The following is a 21,783-nucleotide window of genomic DNA, read 5'->3' as shown; positions in this document are numbered from 1 at the left end:
TGGTGCGGAGGTTCCCAGGCTGGGGGTCTCTCCTGAAGCGTGGTTCTCAGCCCACATTTACCTTTGGCAGAAGTGGAGGGCCTGGTTCTGCTTCCGTGTCCACTGGGGCGATGGCTCGGATCTCACTCAGGAGGGAACGTGACATGCGTGCACTTGAGGGTCTGTGAAATGACCGGGTGGTCTGTGGGGGAGGATTGGGGTCCCCGAGGCCGTGGCCACGACGCTGTGTGTGGGGGTGGAGGACGCCTTGGTGGGAGGAGGCGTCCTTGTCCTCTGTAGCTCTGTTTCTGCTCTCTCTGGGGGCCAGTGAAGGCGACACTGAGGCTGGAAGTCTCACTAGCATTTTCTTGGCCCCAGGAGTTTTGGGGGTACGGGCAGGGTAGAGGTCCCCCTTCAGCATCCATCAGCTGGCAGCTCTTTTTTTTTAGAAATGTTTGTTTATTTGGCTGTCCTGGGTCTCGGTGTTTTATGTGGGCTCTTTAGTTGCGGCAGGCACGATCTAGTTCCCTGATCAGGGATTGAACCCAGGCCCCCTGCATTGGTGGCGCGGAGTCTTAGTCCCGGACCACCAGGGAGGTTGCTGTTAGCGGTTGTAAGTGCTGTGCCTGTTTTGTGCCAACGAACTCATCATCTCTTTAGATCTTGGAGAGGCAGCAACTTCAGGGGAGTCCGAGTGACTGTGAAGAGTGTTCTCAGGCGTAGCTCTCACACCTTAGCTTTCTGCCCCGTGGAGACGAGAGGGCCTGAGAGGTGCTGTGTGCGCCGTTGTGGGATTTTGTGCTGGGAGCCAGGGCCACGTCCGTGCTGGGGGGTGTGGGCTCTGCCTGCTGTCGAGGTGTGATTTCATCTGGAGGCAGTATGAACAACAGCAGCGTGTGTGGCGAGGGCGGGGCAGGGCCCCTGGGTTGAGAGATTTCTGGCTCCTGCTGACAGAGGCGCCTGTTAATGGTTGTGAGAACTGTCACTATTTTTACTGCCTTCCCGATAGGCCGCTTGGCACGGCGCCCGGGGTGACCCTGCAGCAAGAATGGGGCAGCTCCGCCCTGTGTGCCGGGCACACGTGGGGTGGCACTCACATCGGGTGGCAGGCGTGCCCGGGGGGTGCCGCTCGCCTGAGACCAAGCCGGCCCCAGCCTCCGGCCTCCTGGGGTACGTCGGTGCTGCTCTGGCCTCGGAGCCGGTGGTGCTCGTCCATCTGAGGGTAGCTTGGTGACGTTTGTGTCCCCTCTGGTTTTTACAGGATCTGAGAACCTTCTGAAATTTACTGCAGAACATTGTGGGGGGAGAGGTGGCAGGTGCTGGATTTTGGGGTTTTCTGGGGAGCTCCTCAAAGAAGGCCTCTAACCTGAAATGTTTGTGTGCTCCTGCTCTAGAACCTCAAAGCCTTTTGCCTTTTTACACTTAATCAACTGTTGGAAGAGGCCTTATTATTCTCATTCTACTTACTTTGTTCACACAGGTGTTTACGCGGGGCCTGCTCGTGCCAGGCGGCATTCAGGGCACAGCCGCCAGGACGCCTCTGTCCTCAGAGGGTGTCCAGTTCATGGGGAAGCAAGTAGTAAGCATCCAAATTCAGCGTCACATCACGGGAAGGACTGAGGAAGACGAGGGCAGGAGGGGACTCCAGACTCACATGGGTCTGTTGTTAGATGGGGGCTGGGGAGAGCCTTTCTGAGGAGGTGACACTGAGTGGAGACCCCGGGCAGGAGAGGTCTGGGCAGAGGGAGCAGAAACGTGGAGCCCCAAGACCACGGCGGGGGTGTTGGAATGGAGGCTGGGCACCGAGGTGGGAAGGGGCTCGGAGCCCAGGGTGAGCAAGGGCTGCGGGAGCCTGGGGCCACCTGGATTCCCCTGGAGGAGGATGCTGGGCCTGCGAAGGGACCGCCAGCACGCGCAGTCCCCCTCCTTCAAGCGGCGGCCAGGGTGGGGGCAGCAGGTGTAGGCGCAGGGCTGGGGGGCAGCGGAAGGCGTCAGCCTGGCGGCGTCACCTGGTACCCGCGGCACGCTCCCTCCCCAGTGAGACCTGCTGTCCTGGGCGGCGGTGCTGAACTTCAGCAACCCCCACTGCCCCTCCCCAGCACTCTCTCGCCTCCCGCGTCATTCCTGTCACAGAATCTCTCCCTGTTCGGAGGTTCCGGGAACGAAGGATGGAGGGGTTGGGCCCGAAGGTCAGCCCTGGGATGAGGACCGAGGCCTTGATAACAAGTTTATGGCTGGGCTGGGAGCGCTGGGTTTCCTGACAGCGAGTCCTGCCTGGCAGGCTCACCCTCTGTGTCCTCACCCCAACATCCTGAGTGGCAGCGCAGGTCTGGCCGGAGCTTCAGACAGTCAGGAGCTCAAGAGGGCCTCTCGATTTCTCCTCCCCGCGTGCACATTTCCCAGCTGTCCTCAGGGCACAGACCCATAGCTTAGGAGCCCCCAACTTGGTGAGCTTCAGTCTAGAAGGACTCTTGTTGATAGCGGCGCCCCTGTCCTGGGCTGCCGGGGCTCCGGGTGGCGTCCCCTGACTGCCCTGCTGCACCAGCCCCGCTCCGTCACCACACACCAAGTGGCGGCTCACCACTCATGGTCTCTGTTTTCTTTTTGATGGAGAAAGATTGTGCAGATGAGACTGCAGGGGAAGCTGGTGGGGTGATAGAAGGCCTTCCCAGAGCGCTGAGTAGGTTAAAGGTGCGCTGTCTCTAATCCAAGCACTCACCTGGAGGAGGCAGAGGCGGCAGTGGGGAGAGGAAGGATGAGAAACAGGTGTGTCATGCATGACCAGCCAGAGGGACAGCACCTGGAGACTGACTCTCCAGGGGAGTGCTGAAAAAACAATCTGCATCTTAAGCGGGGCTGAAAAGCTCCTTCAGGGGTCCACGATGAAAACTCGTTGAGAAGCAGTGGTCCTGCGGGCGAGCTGTGGGCCATGCCGAGTTGGGCCGTCCGCCTCTGGTGGCCGACCCGTAGACTGCCGTGCGAGGAAGGCGTCCCTGCTCAGACAGATGTTACAGCTGAGCGCACGCCAGACCAGGCCCCTCCCACCTTCCCCGCAGACCTGGGTGCAGGGGCTTCGGAGGGCACAGGGCCCTGGTGGCAAGCAGCCCTCCTCAGCCTTGCTGCATGACCCATGTTGGCGGGGCCTCCCTGTCCTGGCTCACTGTCCCCTCTCCAAGCAGCTGGACAGGTAGCACCCAGCAGACCCGGCATCTTTACGGGGCTGATCTTGGCATCAGAAGGGTTGGAACGGGGACTTCCCTGGCAGTCTAGCGGTTAAGACGCTGGCTCCCACTGCAGGTGGCGTGAGTTCAGTCCCTGGTTGGGGAACTACAGTCTCGTAAGTTGTGTGGAGCAGCCAAACATGAGAGAAAAAGAGAATAGTGGAAATAGTAACTGCTGGTGGAGATCTCACCTGTCCCGCCCCGCTCCAGCCATAAGGAGAGCTGGGGCGTTCAGGCTGAGCCTCGGGCAGGTGGAGAGCTTTGCCTGCAGAGGACGGGGCCTCTGGAGCAGGGCGCTGGGGCCGGCCTGCCCACCCCTGGGGTCTGGACGTGCGGTCAGGTGAGCCGTGTGCCTGCCCACATGCAGCGGCCCAGCGGGGTGGGGTGTAATCGGTTGAGTGAGACCAGCGGGCAAGCTAGTGGCTTTGATGTGGCCCCTGCATGTGTGTGTGTGTGTGTGTGTTGGGGGGTGGCAGGCGTATTACAGGAACAGGCAGCTGAGCGTCGTCATCTCTTACCCAAGATGTTCTTGGAAATGCTCTTGTTCTGAGTGAGAATTAGGAAATGGTCTTCTATTTTAGGAGCTTGGTGTGTATCACACGTTGATTCACTCACAGTGGTCGTGTGTGCCTGTGGGCCCTTCGGAAGGGTCCTGTTGGCAGAGGAGAGACTCACGGTGGCGGGAGGGTATGAGGAGGCCGGCCCTGCACCGGGCAGCCTGCACAGGAGCCCAGGACTCAGGCGGCCCCCCTGGGTGTTCCCGGCTGCGTTGTTGGTGCAGCGTGGAGGAAAAGCTAGAGGGCAGGCCTGGTGCCCCGAAGGAGGACGGGAGTCTGGGGCCGCAGGTGTCCTGGAGACATTAGGTTTGGGGAACAGAAGTAATTCTGATGGGGCCTGGGACTGGGGGAAGGGATGGAATGGGGTGCAGAGCAGGGGATCTGCGTGTTGTCCGTCTCAGGTGATGTTTAGGGTTCTGAGAGAAGCCACGGCTGTCATTACAGAGCTGTGGCTGAGGTGTTATCAGAAGACGGCGTGTTCCCGGGGGGGCGGAGGAAGGAGCTGTCCCCCTGTGGCTGCTCACACGCGCTCTGCTTTCCTCTGGTGTTAACGGGCTCATTTTTTAGCAAAAGAGAAAAAGGGGGGCGGAACCGCATTCTCTGGGCTGGGACTGAGCACAGGCCTCCAGTCTGTGCCGTACTGGCCTCCTGTGGATGTCGCCCTTCTGGCCTGGAGCCCCCGAGCCCCCAGCAGGCGGACTTGCAGCCCTCTGGTGGGCTTCTCCGCAGTCGGCATCGGGCGCGAGGGAGGGGCCCGGGGCCAGCTCACCTGCACGTGGGAACAGCTCGCCCCCGAGTCTCTCCCTGCGGTGCCCCCTGCCTCCTTAGCGGCCTGCGTGTGGACTGCTGCTCCCTCGTCAGGGACCTTCACCCCTCAGTCAGACCCAGGCTCTACCCTCAACATCTGGGACTGAACCCCAGAGGAGCCCAGACGTCCTGAGCTGTGACTTGAGGGCCCCCGGGAGCTCCTCTGGGGGAAGTGCGCGGGGCTCATCCCCTCTGCTCTGGCAGGGGCTGGGGGACTAGGAGGAAGGGCAGGTGCCTCTGGGCTACTTGGCCAGCTGACCTGTTCTTAAACCCAGTCAGGTGTGACCCCATCTGCAGGCTCAGGTGAAAAGGTAGCTGCTCCCCAGCCCAGGGCTCAGCTGGCCTGTTCGATGAGCAGCAGCTGTGACCTGAGCTCTGCTGGGCCTCCTGCCCTCTGGGCCTGTGGAAGGACGGGGAGATGGGACGGTGGCCAGGACGTGGCTGAGGCAGCGTGGAGAGCGGGCAGTAAAGGCCCCGCGCTGTCTGGGAGGGGTGACGGGGGTGTCCAGTAGCGTCGGGGGGTAGGGTGGGGGTGAGAACAGAGCCTGAGCACGGGCCTCACCAGAGAAGCACGCTTCTCACCCTGCGGGCCATGCCGTGCACCGGAGAGGGCCGCTGTCCCCGCGGGCCCAGAGCACTGGGCGCCCTGCAGACCCTACTGGGCCTTCGCCTCCCATGGCAGCCTGGGCTGGGCCGACCTGGCCCCGGGGAGCCCGTCCCCGCGGCCTTGTTCCCGGGACCCCGCGGGGCAGCTTCTCCCCCAGGTCAGCGGGCGGGGCCGAGAGTGGGCCCTGGGGGAGTCCGTCCTCCAAGGGAGCCCGTCCCCTTGTCCCGGGACCCCCCGGCCTTGCTCCCGGGACTCCGCGGGCCTGCTTTTCCCCCAGGTCAGCGCGGCGCGGAGAGGCTGTGGTGGCGGCCGTGCTCACTTCCTGTCTGCACGTTTCCTTCTCCCTGCAGGCCTCTGGCTGTACCTGGCAGGGAGCAGCCTGCCCTGTCTCACGTTGATTGGCTCTCCTAATTTTGGGTACAGGTCGGTTCACCGGGACCTGGAGGCCCAGATCGCTATCGTCACGGAGAGCCGGGCCCTGCAGCAGCAGCTTCACCAGGTCGGTTGGGGCTGCGGGGCGGTGGGGGCGCAGTCGGGTGCCTGGGGGCTGCCTCCTGCTGGGGCCCGAGGGTGGGAAAGAACCGGGGTCCTCTAGTGTGTGCCGCTGGCCGGCCTCGAGGGAGGCCTGCTGCACCCCTCTGCCTGCACCTGGGGCCTGCCCTTCCCTGGCAGGTGCTCTCCCCAACATCTCGGGGACATTGCGTTTTCCTACATGGGCAGAGAACGCTTTGTTCTCACAGGGATGTGAATACGGCCCTGGTCCCAACCTCTTCTGAGATGGCAGATCAGCTCCTGGGGTAGGAGCCAGGGTCACACAGGACGCGCGCCCAGGTCTGTTAGGGAGCAGCTTTGGGCGGCCTGGGTCATTCTGATGACGACCCTCCCCAGAGGGTCTGAAGCAGACTCAGAGGTGCTTCAGAGTCTGGGGAGGGAGAGGCAGGAGGTGGGGTTGCCACCCAGGCGGAAGGGGCACCCGGGGAGCCAGAGTCTCTGCAAGTGGAGACAGAAGCCGGAAAAAAGAGTCAGCCCTTAGAATGACCTCAGAGGCCGTGCAGACAGAGGTGGTTTGTTTGGAGCTGTGCCGTGGTGAGGGCTCGGACTGTCCTGGTCCCAGACTGCTGTGCCCTCCAGTCAGCATGACGATCCTTTTGCGTTGAGAACTTCGATTCTATTTGTTTTCCTTCAGATCGTTTCACTGGGTAGTGATCTGGTTTGGGATTGACTGCAGGAGGTGGTGGAGGGACTGCTCAGAGGTGTGCCTGGCCAGGAGCGGGGTCCCCTCGTGGTGTGTTTGTAGGGGCTGGTGGTGGTCAGGGCCCCATGGAGGCTGGTATGCCGCCTGCCACCTGCCTGTGTCGGGATGGCGGTGGGGCAGGGCAGGCCCGTTTCCAAGGTGTCTTGGAATTCCTGCATTGTTTTTGTCACACTTGTAATAGGATTTCTTTCCTTGCAGCTGTGAGAGGGGGAGGCAGGCACTTTTGAGAGCGAGGGGGTGGGGGAGGGGTGGTCCTAGGAGAGAACTTAATGCGCTTGATCTGGCTTGGCGGGCATGTCGTGTGGTCCAGCGAGGACCTCCCACTCCCCTGGGAATAGACTCCCCCGAGTGGCCTTTCTCCCAAGCTGGGGCTGGAGAGTCAGTCACGGGGCGCGGGATCCCCAGCCCCTGCTGCTGGCTGCTAGGGGTCCACGGTTGGTTGCAGGGTGGACGGGGAGAGCGCTGGGCTCCCGGGGACCGGAACGCAGCTCTGGTTCCCAGAGGGGCAGCGGTCTCAGCCTTCTCCTGCGATGGTGGTCTTTCCATTTAAAGCCGAGAATGAGTGCAGATGAACCCCTTTGTGTTTCTACGAGCGTCTCTGTGTTGGATCACCTGCGGCAGCGGCTGGTGGACTCTCGGGACGCAAGCACAGCACCTGTGCACGTGAAACCTGGGTGATCCTTGGGTTCATGGATTTATGACCTTTACGACAGAGCCTCTCCAGGGGAGGTGCCAGCTTTCCTCCTGAGTCATGGGAGCGTAGATAACACCCCCGGAGGCCAGCCCTCAGAAGTGCAGGGGCTGTGTTAAGCCTTTATTCTTGTGTTTGGGAATTACTGTTGCGAAATCCTTGGAGCCTTTGTTGATGGACGAGGAAATGGTAACTGCCTGGTTCCCCGGGATCTGCCTCCTGTGATCTGGGAATCTTGTCAGTGACTGAGCAGGGCCCTGGTGCCAGGAAGGGCCTCACCGGGGCCGAGGGGAAGTGGCGGCGGTTGGGCTCTGGGCGGCCAGCGGGAGACTCTGATCTGCTCAGCAGATCATAGATGCTATGGTCAGGCTTCCAGCAAACGCCCGCCGAGGTTCCAGCAGGGGCTGGCCGGCCTCAGGGCGCTGGGGTGAGAGGAGCACCAGCATCTCCTGGACCTCGGCCTCACTGCTGAGAGCTGGGTTTCCCAGACATAGAGGGGTCAGGGTGCGCCTGGCCCCAGGGCTCTGGGCCTGGGGCTGATTGGGGGGAGCAAGTCTGTGCCCAGAGTCCTGGTGCTAGCCACTCTCCCCCCGCTCCCCAAGTAGGGGGACTGAACCCACATCCTGAGTCTTGAGAAAAGTTGGGCCGCTTGTGGTCAGGAGCTGCTTCCCCAAATGACATATTTGGGATATTTTCTTTTTCTTCCCAAACCTGAGTCCCAGGGGCTTTTGTTGGGAGGGTGACAGTCCGCACCACTGCAGCCCTTCCATTCTTTAGAGGCGTGCTCGCTCACCTCTATGCCTTTAACATGCAGAAAGGCATTTCTGGATAACTCCACCTATGCACTTACATACCGGGACAACAGCCACCCTCCGGAGAGGCCCCTGTGAGGCCCGATCCTGGGACTGCCCAGCTGCACAACCTCCCCACAGCCCAGAAAGTCCCTAAAACCCCGCTGCCTGGGGCCCTGCCATCAGAAGCCACCTCTGGAGTCCTCCTGGGGTCCCAGGGAAGGGCCCTGTCCGTGTGTTCCTGGGCACCGGAGTGGGGAGATATTTTTATCCAAATCCACAGTCCTTCCCTTCACTGAGTACATACAATAAAAACTGAAAGCTTCCTGGTTTTGTTCGGGCAGCACGGTTCCCCACTGGTGACCTAGGGAAGCCTCCCTTGAACAGCATTGTGACCCCGAGCAGCTGACTTCCTTCTCCTTCCCTGTGCGGAGGCTGTGAGGAAACTTAAAGTGTTTCTGGTAATTTAATTGAGATCTTGGCTGCATATTCATTGGAAAAACATAAAGCTGGAGCCGGGTCTGTGGAGACCGCCGCAAAGCAGCCCCTGGAGACCAAGGCCGGCTCCTCCGACAGGCCCGTCCAGCCGCGGTCAGTGGGCGGCACAGTCGGCTCGGACTCGAAGCGCCAGGGACCCCGGCCCTGGCCCAGCGCACAAGGGATTGAGCACGCAGGCTGTGCAGGAAGACGTGAAGTCGGGCACTAGATTTCCCCAGCCCTTGACGGGAAGAGCTGCGGACAGTCTGTCGTGTTCTGAGGGCGCTGTGTCCCCCCCTCCCGTCCTCACTGGGTCACAGGGGTTGGCCAGGGACACGGCTTCCGTTCCCACCCCCCAGAGGAGAGCGTCCGGCCCCCGGCAGGTCGGGGGGCGGCACCGCAGCACCCCCCTGGGGCTCCTGGTGCCAACATGGTTGGAGTGTTGGCACAGCCAGTGCTGAGGGAGCCTCACTGGGGCGTGGGGTAGTCAGGGTTTCACAGATGAAGGGACACAAGGCTCAGAGAGGGAAGTCACAGCTTCTGACTGCTGCCTCTGCCTCGGGAAAGCTTCGAGGGTGTGTTTTAAAAGAGAGGCAGTTTCTCGTCTCAAAGATGTTTTTATTCGTTCGTTCATTGTTGGCTGCACTGGGTCTTCGTGCTGGGTGTGGGCTTTCTGCGGTGTGCAGAGCGGGGGCTGCTCTCTGCTGCCGTGGCTTCTCTGGTCGCGGGGCACAGGTTCCAGGACGTGGGCCTCACTGCCCCGCGGCACACGGGATCCTCCAGACCAGGGGTCGAACCCACGGCCCCTGCACTGGCAAGTGGACTCTTAGCTGCTGGGCCGCCAGGGCAGTCCTCTTCTCGAACACCATGTAAGACAAGGCTTATGTCAGCGTTTTTAAACATGAAAGTAATATTCGTTCACTTTAAAATTGAAGGAAAATTAGAAGACACTGACCTTGTCACCCAGAAATAATCACTGAAATTGTTTCGGTCGTTCCTAGCCGGTCTTGGTCTGTGGGCTTACGGAGAGTGTCACTTGGCTTTTTTCTTTTTAAAGAAATCAGGACTGTGTTGTGTGTGTTACTGCCCACCCCGTGCCTTGCACTCAGTCTGTGGTGCGCCTTCCCATATCCTCAGGTCAGTGTTTCTCCAGGGCACGGTCAGCTCGTGGTGAATGCCGGTGTGTCATATCGTTTGCTATGTTTGATTAGTTGGTTGTTGGACATTTAGGTGCTTTCCAGGTTTTCTCCATCATAAATGTTGGCGTGATAAATGTGCGCATACAGAAATCTTAGTGCGTAGTTATTTTCTTGGGATAAACTCTTGCACATGGAGCTTTTCAAGGCTTTCGATAACCTGTTGCCAACTTGCTCTCCAGACGGGGACCTGGCCCCCCCCTTTCCATCAGCCGTGTCCGGGAATGCCTGTTCCCTTGGCCTTCGTCAGCAGGGCTGATGACGTTACCACTTTCTGCCAGCTTGAGAGAAGAAAAACTGTGTCTTGTTTAAAAAAGGACCTTCATTATTTTAATTGCACTGCCTCATTTATCGAGGGTGCGCTTTTAAATATTTCCTCCACCAGCTGAATTCCTTCAGCTCTAAATTGCCTGTTCCCCACGCACCTCGGTCTTCAAACTGTAGACACCCGGCTTACTAGCTTTCCCCAGGGATGTTTCACAGGGACGACCTGCGCCAGGGCCCCCGCGGAGCCCCAGGGCCAGCAGGCCGAGTGGCTGGTCCTGGAGCCGCCCCGGGACTCCTGGTTGTCCCTCTTCCCCAGGAGCAGGAGCAGCTCTACCGCAGGGCAGGCGTGGTGTCCTCTGCCACCTTTGAGCAGCCGAGCCGGCAGGTGAAGCTGTGGGTGAAGATGGTGACTCCGCTGATCAAGAACTTCTTCTGAGGACAGCAGGTACTGACCTTGGGTCACTAGGGGCCACGGGCGGTCCTCTCCAGCTGGGGTCCCGGGGCCTCTCGCAGGGGCTTGGGGGCTCTCTGGTCCATCCTTGGTTACCTGCCCAGGGGTGTGTGTCTGGGGTCATGGGTGGTTATCGAAGGCTTGGAAGCCTGCTGCTAATGAGGTGGCCCTTTCACCCTCCGTCGGGTCCCAGGGCCGTGGTGGGGTCACGTGGTGGGACGTGTCTGTGCTCGCATGGGGGCCGGAGGCGGCCTTGGGGCCAGGGCCTCATGGCTGCCGGACACCGGGGTAGATTCTGTGCCCACTGTCCGTCGCGGAGCACGGGGTTCTGAAGGCAGCGGGGGCAGAGGGGCAGCGCTCATGGTGGGGGCACCCGGGCTTGCTGCCTGGGCTGTGCAGGACGGACGGAGCCTCAGACAGGCTGTGACCCCGTCTCCCCGACACTCCTGGGTTGTGCTTGCAGACACGTGGTGGTCTCAGTGACTGGCGGCGGGACTCGCTCTGCCCACCCAGGAGCCTGCCGAGAGCCCCGAGGCCCCGGGCCACCAGCTGTGTCCCAGGGGGGGACAAGAGGAAGCCTCGTGGGACGGCCCCCAGGGCTGCCGTCAGGGGTGGGGTCTCTCCTGAGTGACCCTCTGGGTTCAGATCTCTTTAGACCCTGACCTGGCCCCAGGTGGATCAGTCTCGGGGTGGGACGTTCTGGGGCAGACTCCGCTGGTCCAGCCAGGCAGAGGGGCTTGTGGGGGAAGGAGAGCGAGCAGGCGGGAGCACAGGGTGGAGGCTGAGGAGGCTGAGCGGCCGAGCCTGGCCCGTGCTGGCCCCGTGTGTGTCCTGGGGTCACGGTTCTCTCCTCATCACTTAAAAAGGTTGCATTTTCTCACTTCGTTTTTTTCTCAACATTTTATTACTTTATTCAGATAACACAAAAATTCAGAGAGTAAAAAAATGCTTAAAGGCTGAGATGCAGATGCTTTCCTTTCCCCCAAGCTGCCTCTTCTACCTGCTGCTGTTTCTCTCTCCCCGGGGCCACTCCTCCCCTGCCCCTGGGGTCTCCGGGAGCAGATTTCAAAAACCTCCCAGCCTGGTGTGGCCCACTCCGCACACCTTCAGGTGCTTGAAGAGAGGACTGGTGCTTCAGGTCCAGAGAGGAGGCCTCACGGCCCCAGGGCTTGGCCCTCACCCCTGGCAGGGGCGGGGTGGTGGCAGGGAGTTGGGGGTGGGGGGAGACAAATGGGATTCCCTACCTGCCGTGTCTCCCTGCGGAGGGCTGGCAGCTCCGATGGTCACGTTCGCGCGTGGGTCCTGGGAGGTCGGGGCTCCGGGGCTAGGGGCACCCCATCTGAGCCTGGAGCGGCCCTGGCCCCGCCCCCGGGCCCAGACAGGTCTGCCGGTTCTCCGGTGGGGAGTGGGGTGGAGCCGCAGCCACGCTGCCCAGGGGCAGCAGCACATCAGTTAACACTGTCTTCAAACCAGTTATTAAGTTGTCCTGTGGACGATCAGAGGAGGGAAGCCAAAGGAATGTGCCGGGCACTGGGTTTCTGTTTGGAGGGAGGCTTTCGGTAAACAGCGTTTGCGTTCCTGCAGGGGCTGTGGGCCCAGAGCGAGCCTGCGCCACAGCCGGGCTTGAGCAGTAGGCAGCCTGCTTGCTTTGTGTCTGCCGCCTGCCTTCAGGACGGTCCTGGGGGAGGGGGCTTCCCTTCTCCCCCTGGGGCTCACCGCAGCCTGGGCCCCTACCCTTCTCCCCCGGGACTGCTGCTGGGCTCACGGCACTTTCAGATGCAGCACAGCGCTCGTCCCAGGCTCTATCTCTGAGACCGGATTGCAGCTCCAGGGTGAATCGTCTCACAGCATGGAGAGAACTTTGTCATCGACTCGCCGTGTGTGATGTAGAATGAATGACTGTCTTATTTCAGGTTCTGGAGGCAAAATTGGAAAACCTCCGCATTCTGTGGTTATCACCAGGGATTAGCATGAGTTGCGTGGTGGCCACCGGCAGGCCTGTGTTCTCCAGTCAGAGTGGTGGCTCTCCTGTCCCTCCAGCCTGGACACCACGGGCTACAGTGGCCCCTTCTGGCCAGCAGAGGCGGTTGCTCGGCATCCAGACTCTGGCCACAACCCCTGCTGCTGAAGGGGCGTGGATCCTCCAGGTCCCTGGGAGGGAGGGTTTGAGGGACACTTTTCCTTCTCCCTCTCAGCCCCACCAGACCCAGGATTGTTGTAGATCATTGGCCCCAGAGGTGGGCCTTCGAGGACTGCTTCTTTACCCATGGATTGGATGAGAATCCTTGGAAAAAGGTTTTTACAAAACTTCAGGATCAAGGTGAACTTAGAAAGCAAGGCCCTTGTTTTCTTGGCGCGGGGAGTGTGGGGTTGGGGGGGGCAGGCTCCTTTACTCTGCTTTTAAGCCAGGAAACACTGAGGGTCCAGCGCGTGAGCCCCCCAACCCCTGCCCCCCCCCGGCGTCTGTTTCTGGAGTTTGCGGGCCCTGCTTGCCGCCTGCCTTGTCTGCTTCTCGCTCTGTTTGCACCCGTCCCCTGGGGCAGCCTTAAGGGCAGCGCAGCTGCTTTTCTGAACTACGTGCGTCGGCTTGGCCATGCAGAGTCAGGCAGGTCTGGGCCTTGCTGCTCTCGGTCCTGCTGAGGTCATTCTGGCTGCCGATAGGGACACCGCCCCCCAGCCGTCAGATGGGGGCCTTCCCGGGGCAGCTCCAGGAGCGGCACCAGGGCAGCCACCTGCGCCCCTTGGAGCTCAGGGTGCAATGAGATGGGCCACCTCTCGTCCCTTCCCTGCTAGCTCGTGGGCAGGCTGTGTGTGGAGGGCGTGGGGGGCCACCTTTCCTGAACCTTGTCTCCTGTGCTAGAAGCACGGGGGGCTGGGGGCCCTGGCCCTCCTGGTGCCCACTGCCATGCTCAGCCCGGGTTGCAGTGCCCGAGGACACACTCACCCCAGGGTTTCTTGGCTGCTGAGCAGCCGGCCCTCTTCTGCTGATTTGGTGTCTGCCCTTCATTTTCTGATTCTGATTCCTAGATGGTGGGTGGGTTAGGCTGTGTGAAATTTCTCTTATTTCTTGAGGTAGGCCTGTATTGCTGGGATCTCCTGGAAGTCTTAGAACTGGTTTTGCTTCATCCCACAGATGCTGGAAGGTGGCGTTTTATTTTCGTCGTCTCCAGGTATTTCCTGGTCTCCTTCCTAGCACGCGATGCCTCCTGCTGAACATTCCACGTGTGCTTGAAAGAACGTACATTCTGTTTTTGGATGGAATGTGCGCTAGTTATCTAGAAAGTCCTACTGGTCTGATGCGTCATTTGAGACAACTATTTCCTTATTGATTTTTCTGTCCATTGTTGTAAATGGGTGTTAAAGCCCGTTGCTGTTGTTACTGTCTTTCTCCTTTTGCACATGTTAACATTTGCTTTATATGTTTAGGTGCGTCTGTAATGGTTACATCTTCTCGTATTGATCCCTTTATTATGTGACACCCTTCTTTGTCTATTATGCACTTTGCTTTAAAGTCTGTTGTGGTGGCAACAAGTGAGCACTGCTGGGGAGAAGGCGGGAGCTGAAGGACAGCGAAGGTGCTGCCCAGCACTGAGCACGTTTACTGTGACCTCTCAGGGCACAGACACGCGTTCATAGTGGTCCCTCTGGTTCCCAGCAATTTCAGAAAGCGGGCAGTTGACAGGGAAGTACTTGAGGTGCATGGAAATGGCCCCTCTTTGGAAACAGTTTGTTTTTCAGATTTCTGGGGCAGGGAGGAGGCATTACCATAACCGAGGGAGGTTTCCTTCCTTCAGAGAAGGAAGGACGCTTTAGGAGACAGAGCCTATGCAGGTGGCAGCTCCTGTTTACACGGGAACGGAACGCCCTGGCCCCTTAGTGGTGGGTGTTTACATGTAGCATCAGGCCCAAGGGTGGGACTGCCTCCAGCTCTAACCCTCCAGGCCACTGATGGGGGAAGATTAACCCAGCCGCCCCTGTGGGAAGTCAGGATTTGGGGGTTTGGGTCCTGGGTTGTTCCTCCAGCTGCTGGGAATCGGGGCCTCGCCCCCAGGCCTGTGCCAGGCCCTTGGTGGCCACCAGGCGCCGAGCTGAAGGCCAGCTCCAGTGAATCAGACAAGCCTGGCTCAGTAGCATCATTGTTTTAATCCTATCCACCCCGCCTCTGATTAGTCCAGATGTGCTATGAAGTGCCTCGATTATTTAGGAGAACAAAAAGCAACCATCAGTTCCTGTGAAAATAAATGACAGTTGCAGGACTGGGATCCCAGCTGTGAATCTGAAGTTGCAGTCAGGACCTGGCCCAGGGCAGCGTGGGCCTCTCTCCAGCTAGACCTGGAGGAGCAGCGCCACGGCCGCTAGGATCCACTTCGCTGCCTTCTCCTTGGTTTTCAGGTTAAAGGTCCAGACGTAGGTGGGACCACGGATGCGTGTTTTGTACACGGGACATTCATAGATGTTCTTGGTCTCCATGCGGTCCACAGGGATGGCCTTGATGAAGATGACGGGCATGGCTGGCGTCAGCTCTTTCAGCCGCGCTTCAGCGATGACTCCGGTCTGGGTGTCCCAGCGAGCTCCTGCAGGGATGGCACACCCGAGGGTCAGGGTGGTCCGTGGTGAGGTGACTGGTTCCCGTCTGTCTCGCTGGCAGGGAGGGGCGGGGCCTGGCTCACACCCCCACCCCTGCAGCGATGTGCCGAGGCTGGACTGGCACTGGGATCACCACACGTGGGGCTGCGAGCTTCTCGCTGCCAACATCTGAGGGACGGCCCAGCCCAGCCCAGCCCTGAAGCCCTGGGCTCCATTGTTTACATTTGTGGTGTTGTCAGGGGCAGGAAACTAACTCCAGCTAAAAGTGACCGATTAAAGCTCCCCGCTCCCCTCCCCTGTGGCGTCTGTCCTGTCCGTGCGCAGTAAACGTGTAGACGCACATTGAACTGTTGCCTCCTTGAACCGGACTTATTTCTACTCACCCTATTTAATGACGCTGAGATTTCCTGTAATTCCACAATAAACATGGAGAACGCCTGCTGCTGTGCTTATCTCTGGGGATGTGGGGAGGGGGCCTGACACCCCCACTACAGGGGTGACATCTGTCGCGGGGGAGGGGCTGGCACTCAACTCAGAGCGGTCCTGTCCGGCTTCGCTTGGTGCAGGACAGGGTGGGGGCTGAGTGAGCGCTGGCCTTGAGCCCCCCGCGGCTGCTGGGACCTGGCCACGTGATGGCCTCTCACGGGGCTCCGAGGAGGGCCAGGCTGCCATGCCCTTGGGTGTGGGGTGGGGCTGGCTTCTGGCCCTCCGGCCTCAGAAGGCACACCAGGCTCCAGGGCCCTGTGCCGCCAGCGCCAGCTACCTTCCATGAAGAGCCCGTAGACGTAGGAGCCCTCCCGGGGGGGCGCAGTCATGTCCTCCCGGTTCTTCTTGGTCACCTCCACGGACAGACACATCTTGTCCAGCGGCCACTCGTTCTTCCTGGCCATGGACTGCATGATGGCCGTGAGGAAAGACTGGGGGTTGAAGAAGCCAGCCAGCCACACGGTGGTGGGCAGCGCGAAGTCCGTGGTCCAGGCCTCGAGCTCCTGGAGGGGCAGGGCGGGGCCGAGCTGGAGCCACCCTGCCCCCACACCGCGGTGGGCAGCGGGGCCCTGCCGCCTGCCCGGGGTTCCCCCTCGCTGGGCGGAGGGCGCTCAGTGTCAGAGGCTCGAGTCTGAAAGGCTGCTGCTCCCATCCCTGGTACCCCCCCAGGAGGTGGCTGCCCCAACGGGTGTTTCTGGAGCCTCTTGGACCTGCTGGGAGGGCCTCTGCATCTCTGGCCACAGCAGCTGCTCACACCTCGAGCTCACCCTGGGCTTCCTTCGAGGGGAAGTGCCTGCACTCTGAGGCCTGTCTCCCTGAGGTGTGGCCCAGGCGCTTTCGGCCCTGCTCTGAGCAAGGCCGGGCCAGCGGGGACCTCGGCACACTCCTGCTCCCCAGCCTTGCTCTTCAGGCCCTGGGGACGGGTTTGCTGAGCGCGCAGTGGCTCCCCGGAGGCTGTCCTTACCCTGATGCGGAGCAGCAGGTCGGCGTACCAGGCCGCCAGGCCCATCATGGAGGGGTAGGCCCGGGCCACCCAGGAGTCGGGCACGGTGTCATAGAACAGGGCTGTGGACAGGTCCTCCATGTCGGTTGTGATGGTCAGTTCTCCCTGGGGGACGCACAGTCGGGGGTGCTGGGGCGCTCAGCAGTGATGCAGACCCAGGCGTCACTGGCCCTGAGGTGCCCACTTCTCCAGCCCAGGGACCTCGAGGGTGCGGCTCAGTGGCCTCAGGCTCATTGGCCCATGGCCGAGGGTGGTCAGCCCGCATCTAGGTCCCGCCCCGGGTCCTGCCGCCCCCTTCTGACCTTCAGCCCCAGGTTCAGCTCCTTCAGCGAGCGCCGCATTTCATTGGTCAGGATGTTCATCCTCTCACATTCCTGGAAGGCGACCACCACGTAGGGGGTCTTCTCAGCGGCCTTGGCCATGATCTCGGCCATGTTGAACGTCTCTGGGATCTTCTCTAGGATCTCGTCCAGCACGGCCTTCACCTGGAAGCCAGTCCCCAGCTGGCTCATGTCACTGGGCCCCAGCCCTGCCCCAGTGCCAGGCCAGGACACTGCCCCGAAGTTCACCTCCAAGCCCAGGAGCGAGGCAGGCGGAGTTGCCAGGAAAAGGGCACCGTGGGGGTGCAGCCCCGGGCTCATCGTCAGGGCCATCTGGCTGTGCCCTCAGGAGCATTGCCGCTCTACCCGGCGCCTTCAGACCTCCTGAAGATGCCTCCCTCCCCCATGAGGTCACCCGGTGGTCGTGGGGTCGTGACCCTATCCTTGGTGGGAGCTGTCTGCGGGGACGTGCTGGTCACACCCTCTCAAGGGGTGGCCCCATGGTGGGCCCTTATACCACTGCCCACCCGTAGACCTCTGGTCAGTCATGGGAGAAAAGGTCGTGGGGCTTCATAGCACCGAGGCTCCGCTCCAGTCGCTGGCGGGGCAGGGCCGGGCTGGGCCGAGGTTCAGAGCCCTGGGGAGGGAGGCACTGTGGGGATGGCACTCTCTAGCTCAGCGCTCGGTGCTTAGTGGTGCTTAGTTTGGGGCCGCAGCAGCCAGCTTGTAGGTTCCCTGCCGGGTAGGGGTCAGACACCCACCTTCTCCTCGCGGGAGACCCCAGTGCCAGCCCCCGAGTCTGTCTCCTTGGGCTGCATCTCCAGGACGGTGCGGAACAGCTTCTCCGAGGTGACCGTCAGGAAGCCGATCTCCGCATTGGGGTGCAGGCCGTACAGGTAGGGGCTCTCGGGGGGCAGGTTCTCATCGATGTATTCGTGGTAGCCCTGCAAAAGGGGGGCTAGGTGAGCAGGGAGAGCCGCACGAGCTGGAGCCTGCACTGTCCTCGTATGAAGCCTCGTTTCCCAGAACCTTCCGTCCACCCCTTGCCCTCTGGGCCAACCCCCTGTTGGGGCTGCCCCCCACTGCAGAGAGAGCGTTTCCCCTCCTGCTCTGTGGAGGCTGCCTCTCAAACCCTCTTTCTGGGTGGCCTGCCCGCTGGCTTCCTCCTGGAGGGTCCGTGCTAAGGTCCATGACGGAGGCCCTCTCCAGGGAGCCCACGGGCTAGCACTCCCCTGTTGCTCTGCCTCCCGGAGGGCGCCCGTGTCTCATGTGTTACCCCATCCCTGGAGGGCGCTCTCCTCACCTTGTAGTCCAGGTTGGGGGGGATCTGAAAGCCCGGGGCCAGCAGGATCTCCCCCTCCAGCATCTCCGCCCGGATGTACTCTGCCAGGTAGGTCCTGCAGAGCCGGCGGTCCCAGTCGTCCGTGATGTGGCCGCCGTACATGATCTCCCCGAAGAGGTAGCGGAGGTCGTCCCAGGGCACCTTCGAGGGGACAGCTGCCGTCAGGGGGCCTGCCAGGCCCTCATGTCGCCCTTGCCCCTTCCTCCCCACCCGCTCTGCAGGGTCACCCGCTACCCTCGGTCACCAGGCCCAGGGCTGGCCCTGCCTCCCCTCTGACTCCAGCCAGCAGCTGAATGGGATCAGCCCCTCTTCGACCCTCTTCCCATGAGGGGCTCTCCAGCCTCCACCCCGTCTCCCTGGCCCTGTGCCCACCCCTCCTCCACGCTCTCCCTTGACATGAGTCCCCTGGCACCGGCACTGAGTCCCCGCAGGCCCACCCCACCCCCGCAGCCCGCCTGTCCCCCGCTCCCTTTATTCCCCCACGTGGGGCTGGAACGGGGAGCTGCCTGTGACCCTTCCCTTCACCACCATCTCCAACAAGAGCAGTAACTCTCCATGGACGGAGTGTTGGCTCTGAGGCACTGGCGATCTTTTTGGCCATGCAGTGCAGTTCTTCCTGTCTTCACAGTCTAGTGGGTCTTTCACTGACCCCACCCACAGGGCCCTGGTCCCAAGCATACTCCAGTAGCCTTGCCCACGCGGGCTCCGGTAGCAGAGCCAGCTCCAGCAAGTACCCTCTGCCCGATCCCAAAGCCTGGTTCTGCCCTGAGGGAACCCGACCAAACCAGGCAGCACACACAAGCATCCCCCGGCTGGTGGCCGGGTCTTTCCGTGCGTCCCTCGGCTCTGCCCCAGCTTCCACGCTGTGCCCTTGGCCTGGGGTGCCGCTCCTTTGGCCACCACATGCCATGACTGCACTCCTCTGAAGCCACTTGGGTGCAGATCTCCCCCACCCCCGACTGCTGGGAACCTGTCCCCTCCCTGCTTCTCATCCCAGTGCGTAGCTGCTCCTCCTGCAGAACGCTGTCCAGCAGTGAGAGCCACACGGGGACGCCATGAACGAGACTTCCAATTTTCCAGCAGCCATTTAAGTGGGAAGATTGTTCCGGCAGGCATTCAGCATCAAAATTATGAATGAGGTATTTCACTTTTTTTTGTTAGCTTTGCACCAAGCTTTTGAAACCCAGAGTGTATTGTGGCTCTCTGTTGAGACATGCTGTGCATCACATGTACCGCCCGGCCTGGGACCTCACCGCACACACTTATTTTCTCTGAGGATTGCAAGTCCTTAAGGGCAAGGTGGGCATTGATGCAGCTCCTGCAGTGCCCTGCCTGGATGGCAGCTGGCTGCCAAGAACAGACAAGTTAAAGTTAATTGAATAAGAACTTGTTGACTTTTTTTGGGGGCCGAGTCGCACAACATGTGGGAATCTTAGTTCCCCAACGAGGAATCAAGCTCAGACCGTCGGGGGTGAGAGTATGGAGTCCCAATCACTGGACCGCCAGGGAAGTCCCAAGAACTTGTCTTGGGACTTCAGTTGTCTGGTGTGCTCTCATGAACTTTGACTTGGAATACTAATCTCCTCTTCGTTGTCATCTGTGACTCTCACTTTTTCTCTCTGCTTGGTTATCTTGAGTATGTGCTGAGCTGCTTTCTCTGCATTCTGTGTATTTGCTTCGGGGACAGCTTCTGTTTCTTCTGCCAAGTGGGGTCAGGTACACCCCATGCTCTGCCTCCCTGGTCTCCGCAAACGGCCTCTTGGCGGGACGGCCCTTCCCTGTGGGTCGGGTAGGGGGTTGGTGGGACTGACCCCTGGGGGCGGGTGCTGTGTGCCCACCTACTGGATGGAGTCCCCGGAGCGCTGCTCAGAGATGAGTTGCCAGGCCTTGTCCCTAGAGTCCGGGTTGACTTTCTCAGAGTTGGGAGGACGGAGGGGCTGTGGGCGGCGGGTGACCTCATGGCAGGTGTTTACTCAACGTTGTCTCCCTGGGGCCATGGGCTGGAATGAGGGACGATTGGGCCTTGCAGGCCCCGGTTCCAGGCCTGAGCACACGCTGCTGAGCGGGACGCCGAGCGTCCCTCACGCCGGCGGTCATGGGAGCACACGGTGTGCGTCCTGAAGTGGTTTCTTAGGTTCTGTGTGTCACGAGGGAAGCTTCTGCGTAAATGTCGTTACAAGCTCCCAGCACCACTCCTCCTCCCACTCGAATCTCCCGGAGAGAACTCCTCTGACGAAGCTACTGTGATGATGCAATTCTTCCTCCACGTCTTCCTGCGTCTGTTTACTTGTGCGAGTGTCGTAAGATGTGCCGCTGGCGTGCAGCTCAGACCCTGACACAGGTGAAGTGACCCCCACCCTCACCAGCACCTGCAAACGGAGATTGCCGTCCCCTTCTCCGAGGAGGGCCGGCTTCCACCCGGTCTGCCCTCCTGCTTTGTCTGGGGTTGGGTGTTTTGCCAGGAACTGAGCAAACAAACATTCCAGTCTCAGGCTTGGGTGGCGGCCGTCCCGGGAGGTCCGCTTCCTCCAGGGTCTGAGGACAGCTGGCCCAGGTCTCCCCTCTTCCCAGTGCATCTGAGCTTTCTTACGATGGGCAGGGGGTATTCTCCACCCCTTGTCTCTTAGCCCCTAAAGCTTGGAGGGGGTGCTCTGAGCCTCAGGCTTTCAGACATCCTTGGGGCGCGTGTCTCGGCCTTCAGGCACTGGGCCCAGCAGTCTGGGTGCCCTGGGAGCCTTGTGGGCCAGCAGAATGTCCACCGCAGTCAGTGTAGGAAGGTGCTGCTGTGCAGGAGTGCGGAGGAGCCCAGGGTTTATGGGGTCCCCTTCTGCTGCCTCCTGGTGGGGGCTCACAGAGACAGGTCCTGTGCCAGGGCCCCACTCCACGTGGGAGATCCCGAGAGGAGCGCAGTAGGCTGGAGGCCAGGCGGCTCTCGGTTCCCCAGGCCATGGCCGCCTCTGGCTTTGGTCACGTGTGGACTCACCCCACCTCAGGCCCACGCCCGCAAGTCCCCGCTCTGTGCCACAGACAGGCCAGCTGGGGCCCTCCGGCCAGAGTTCCTGGCTGAGCTGCCTCTCTGCAGCCCTCACGGCGGCTTTCATAGCGCCTCACACGTTTGTCTCCGTTTTCAACAAGAACGAAAGGAAGTGCTCTGTGTCTCCAGAGAGATTTTTTTTTTGGCCTGCCCTCTGATCTTGTGTTCTGCCTCCAGACACTGACTGGGGAGGCCTGCAGCCCCCGAGGCCCTTCTTCGGCTTTTCCCAGGTCACCACACTGCCCAGGAGGCTGGCCTTTCTGGGGGAATCCCTGTTCAGGTGCAGGATGAGCGGGTTCCCAAAGATGCTGACCCTCATGGAGTCATAAAAATTGCCAGACAGCCAAGGACTGCTGGAGAGGCCGATCAGGGCCTGGGTGCTAACCATGCTGTCGGATGGGTGGGGTCACGAGGAGCCTCATGCAGTCAGGTTTCCTTTGGCTTTTGGACCCGAGGGAACGTCTCTTAAACATGAGACGGAGCAATGGAGCGGGCGGGCGGGCACCAGATTGGCCCATACCTTGGGGTTGGCTTCCAGGTAGTTGTAGAGCACGTTGATGGAGATGGTGAGGTCCCCGTTGTTGAAGGGGTACGACCGGTTCCAGCCCTGGGCCCCGAACTTGCGCCTCTCGGCCACCACGGCATGGAAGTAGCACAGGGCGAAGAGGATGCACTTGAACTCGATCTCCTTGGTGCACATCTCCAGCGTGTC

General features: G+C 60.9%; 2 protein-coding genes across 29 annotated transcripts in view; one reads left to right on the top strand and one right to left on the bottom strand.

Moving 5' to 3' along the window:
- PGS1 (phosphatidylglycerophosphate synthase 1) overlaps positions 1-21,783 on the top strand; it is a 67,290-nt gene that overhangs the window by 21,583 nt on the left and 23,924 nt on the right. For 2 of the 23 annotated variants that reach the window (XR_009731155.1, XR_009731150.1), the window contains 3 exons: positions 5,595-5,670; positions 10,165-10,293; positions 14,692-15,324. Coding sequence is in view for 9 of the 23 variants with exons in the window: in XM_061389848.1 (XP_061245832.1) it covers positions 5,522-5,670; positions 10,165-10,284 (269 nt within the window). In the remaining 14 variants the exon portion in view is untranslated. Of the gene's footprint in view, positions 1-5,521; positions 5,671-10,164; positions 10,294-10,762; positions 15,325-21,783 lie in introns of those variants that run through there. The other 21 variants (XR_009731153.1, XR_009731147.1, XR_009731154.1 and 18 more) reach the window with 15 other exon arrangements.
- The window catches only part of DNAH17 (dynein axonemal heavy chain 17), a 94,733-nt gene continuing 87,373 nt past the window's right edge, over positions 14,424-21,783 (bottom strand). For 5 of the 6 annotated variants that reach the window (XM_061389836.1, XM_061389833.1, XM_061389835.1 and 2 more), the window contains 7 exons: positions 21,592-21,783; positions 17,999-18,178; positions 17,457-17,639; positions 16,678-16,860; positions 16,337-16,480; positions 15,650-15,875; positions 14,424-14,873 (listed from right to left, as the gene is read on the bottom strand). In XM_061389836.1, coding sequence (XP_061245820.1) covers positions 14,626-14,873; positions 15,650-15,875; positions 16,337-16,480; positions 16,678-16,860; positions 17,457-17,639; positions 17,999-18,178; positions 21,592-21,783 — 1,356 coding nt within the window. In that variant the 3' untranslated portion in view covers positions 14,424-14,625. The remainder of the gene's footprint in view (positions 14,874-15,649; positions 15,876-16,336; positions 16,481-16,677; positions 16,861-17,456; positions 17,640-17,998; positions 18,179-21,591) is intronic. The other variant, XM_061389837.1, reaches the window with a different exon arrangement.

The sequence above is a fragment of the Bos javanicus genome, chromosome 19, assembly GCF_032452875.1.
Source record: "Bos javanicus breed banteng chromosome 19, ARS-OSU_banteng_1.0, whole genome shotgun sequence".
NCBI lineage: Eukaryota > Metazoa > Chordata > Mammalia > Artiodactyla > Bovidae > Bos > Bos javanicus.
The sequence above is the reverse complement of the archived record's forward strand: the minus strand, read 5'-3'. Positions and strand labels throughout refer to the sequence as shown.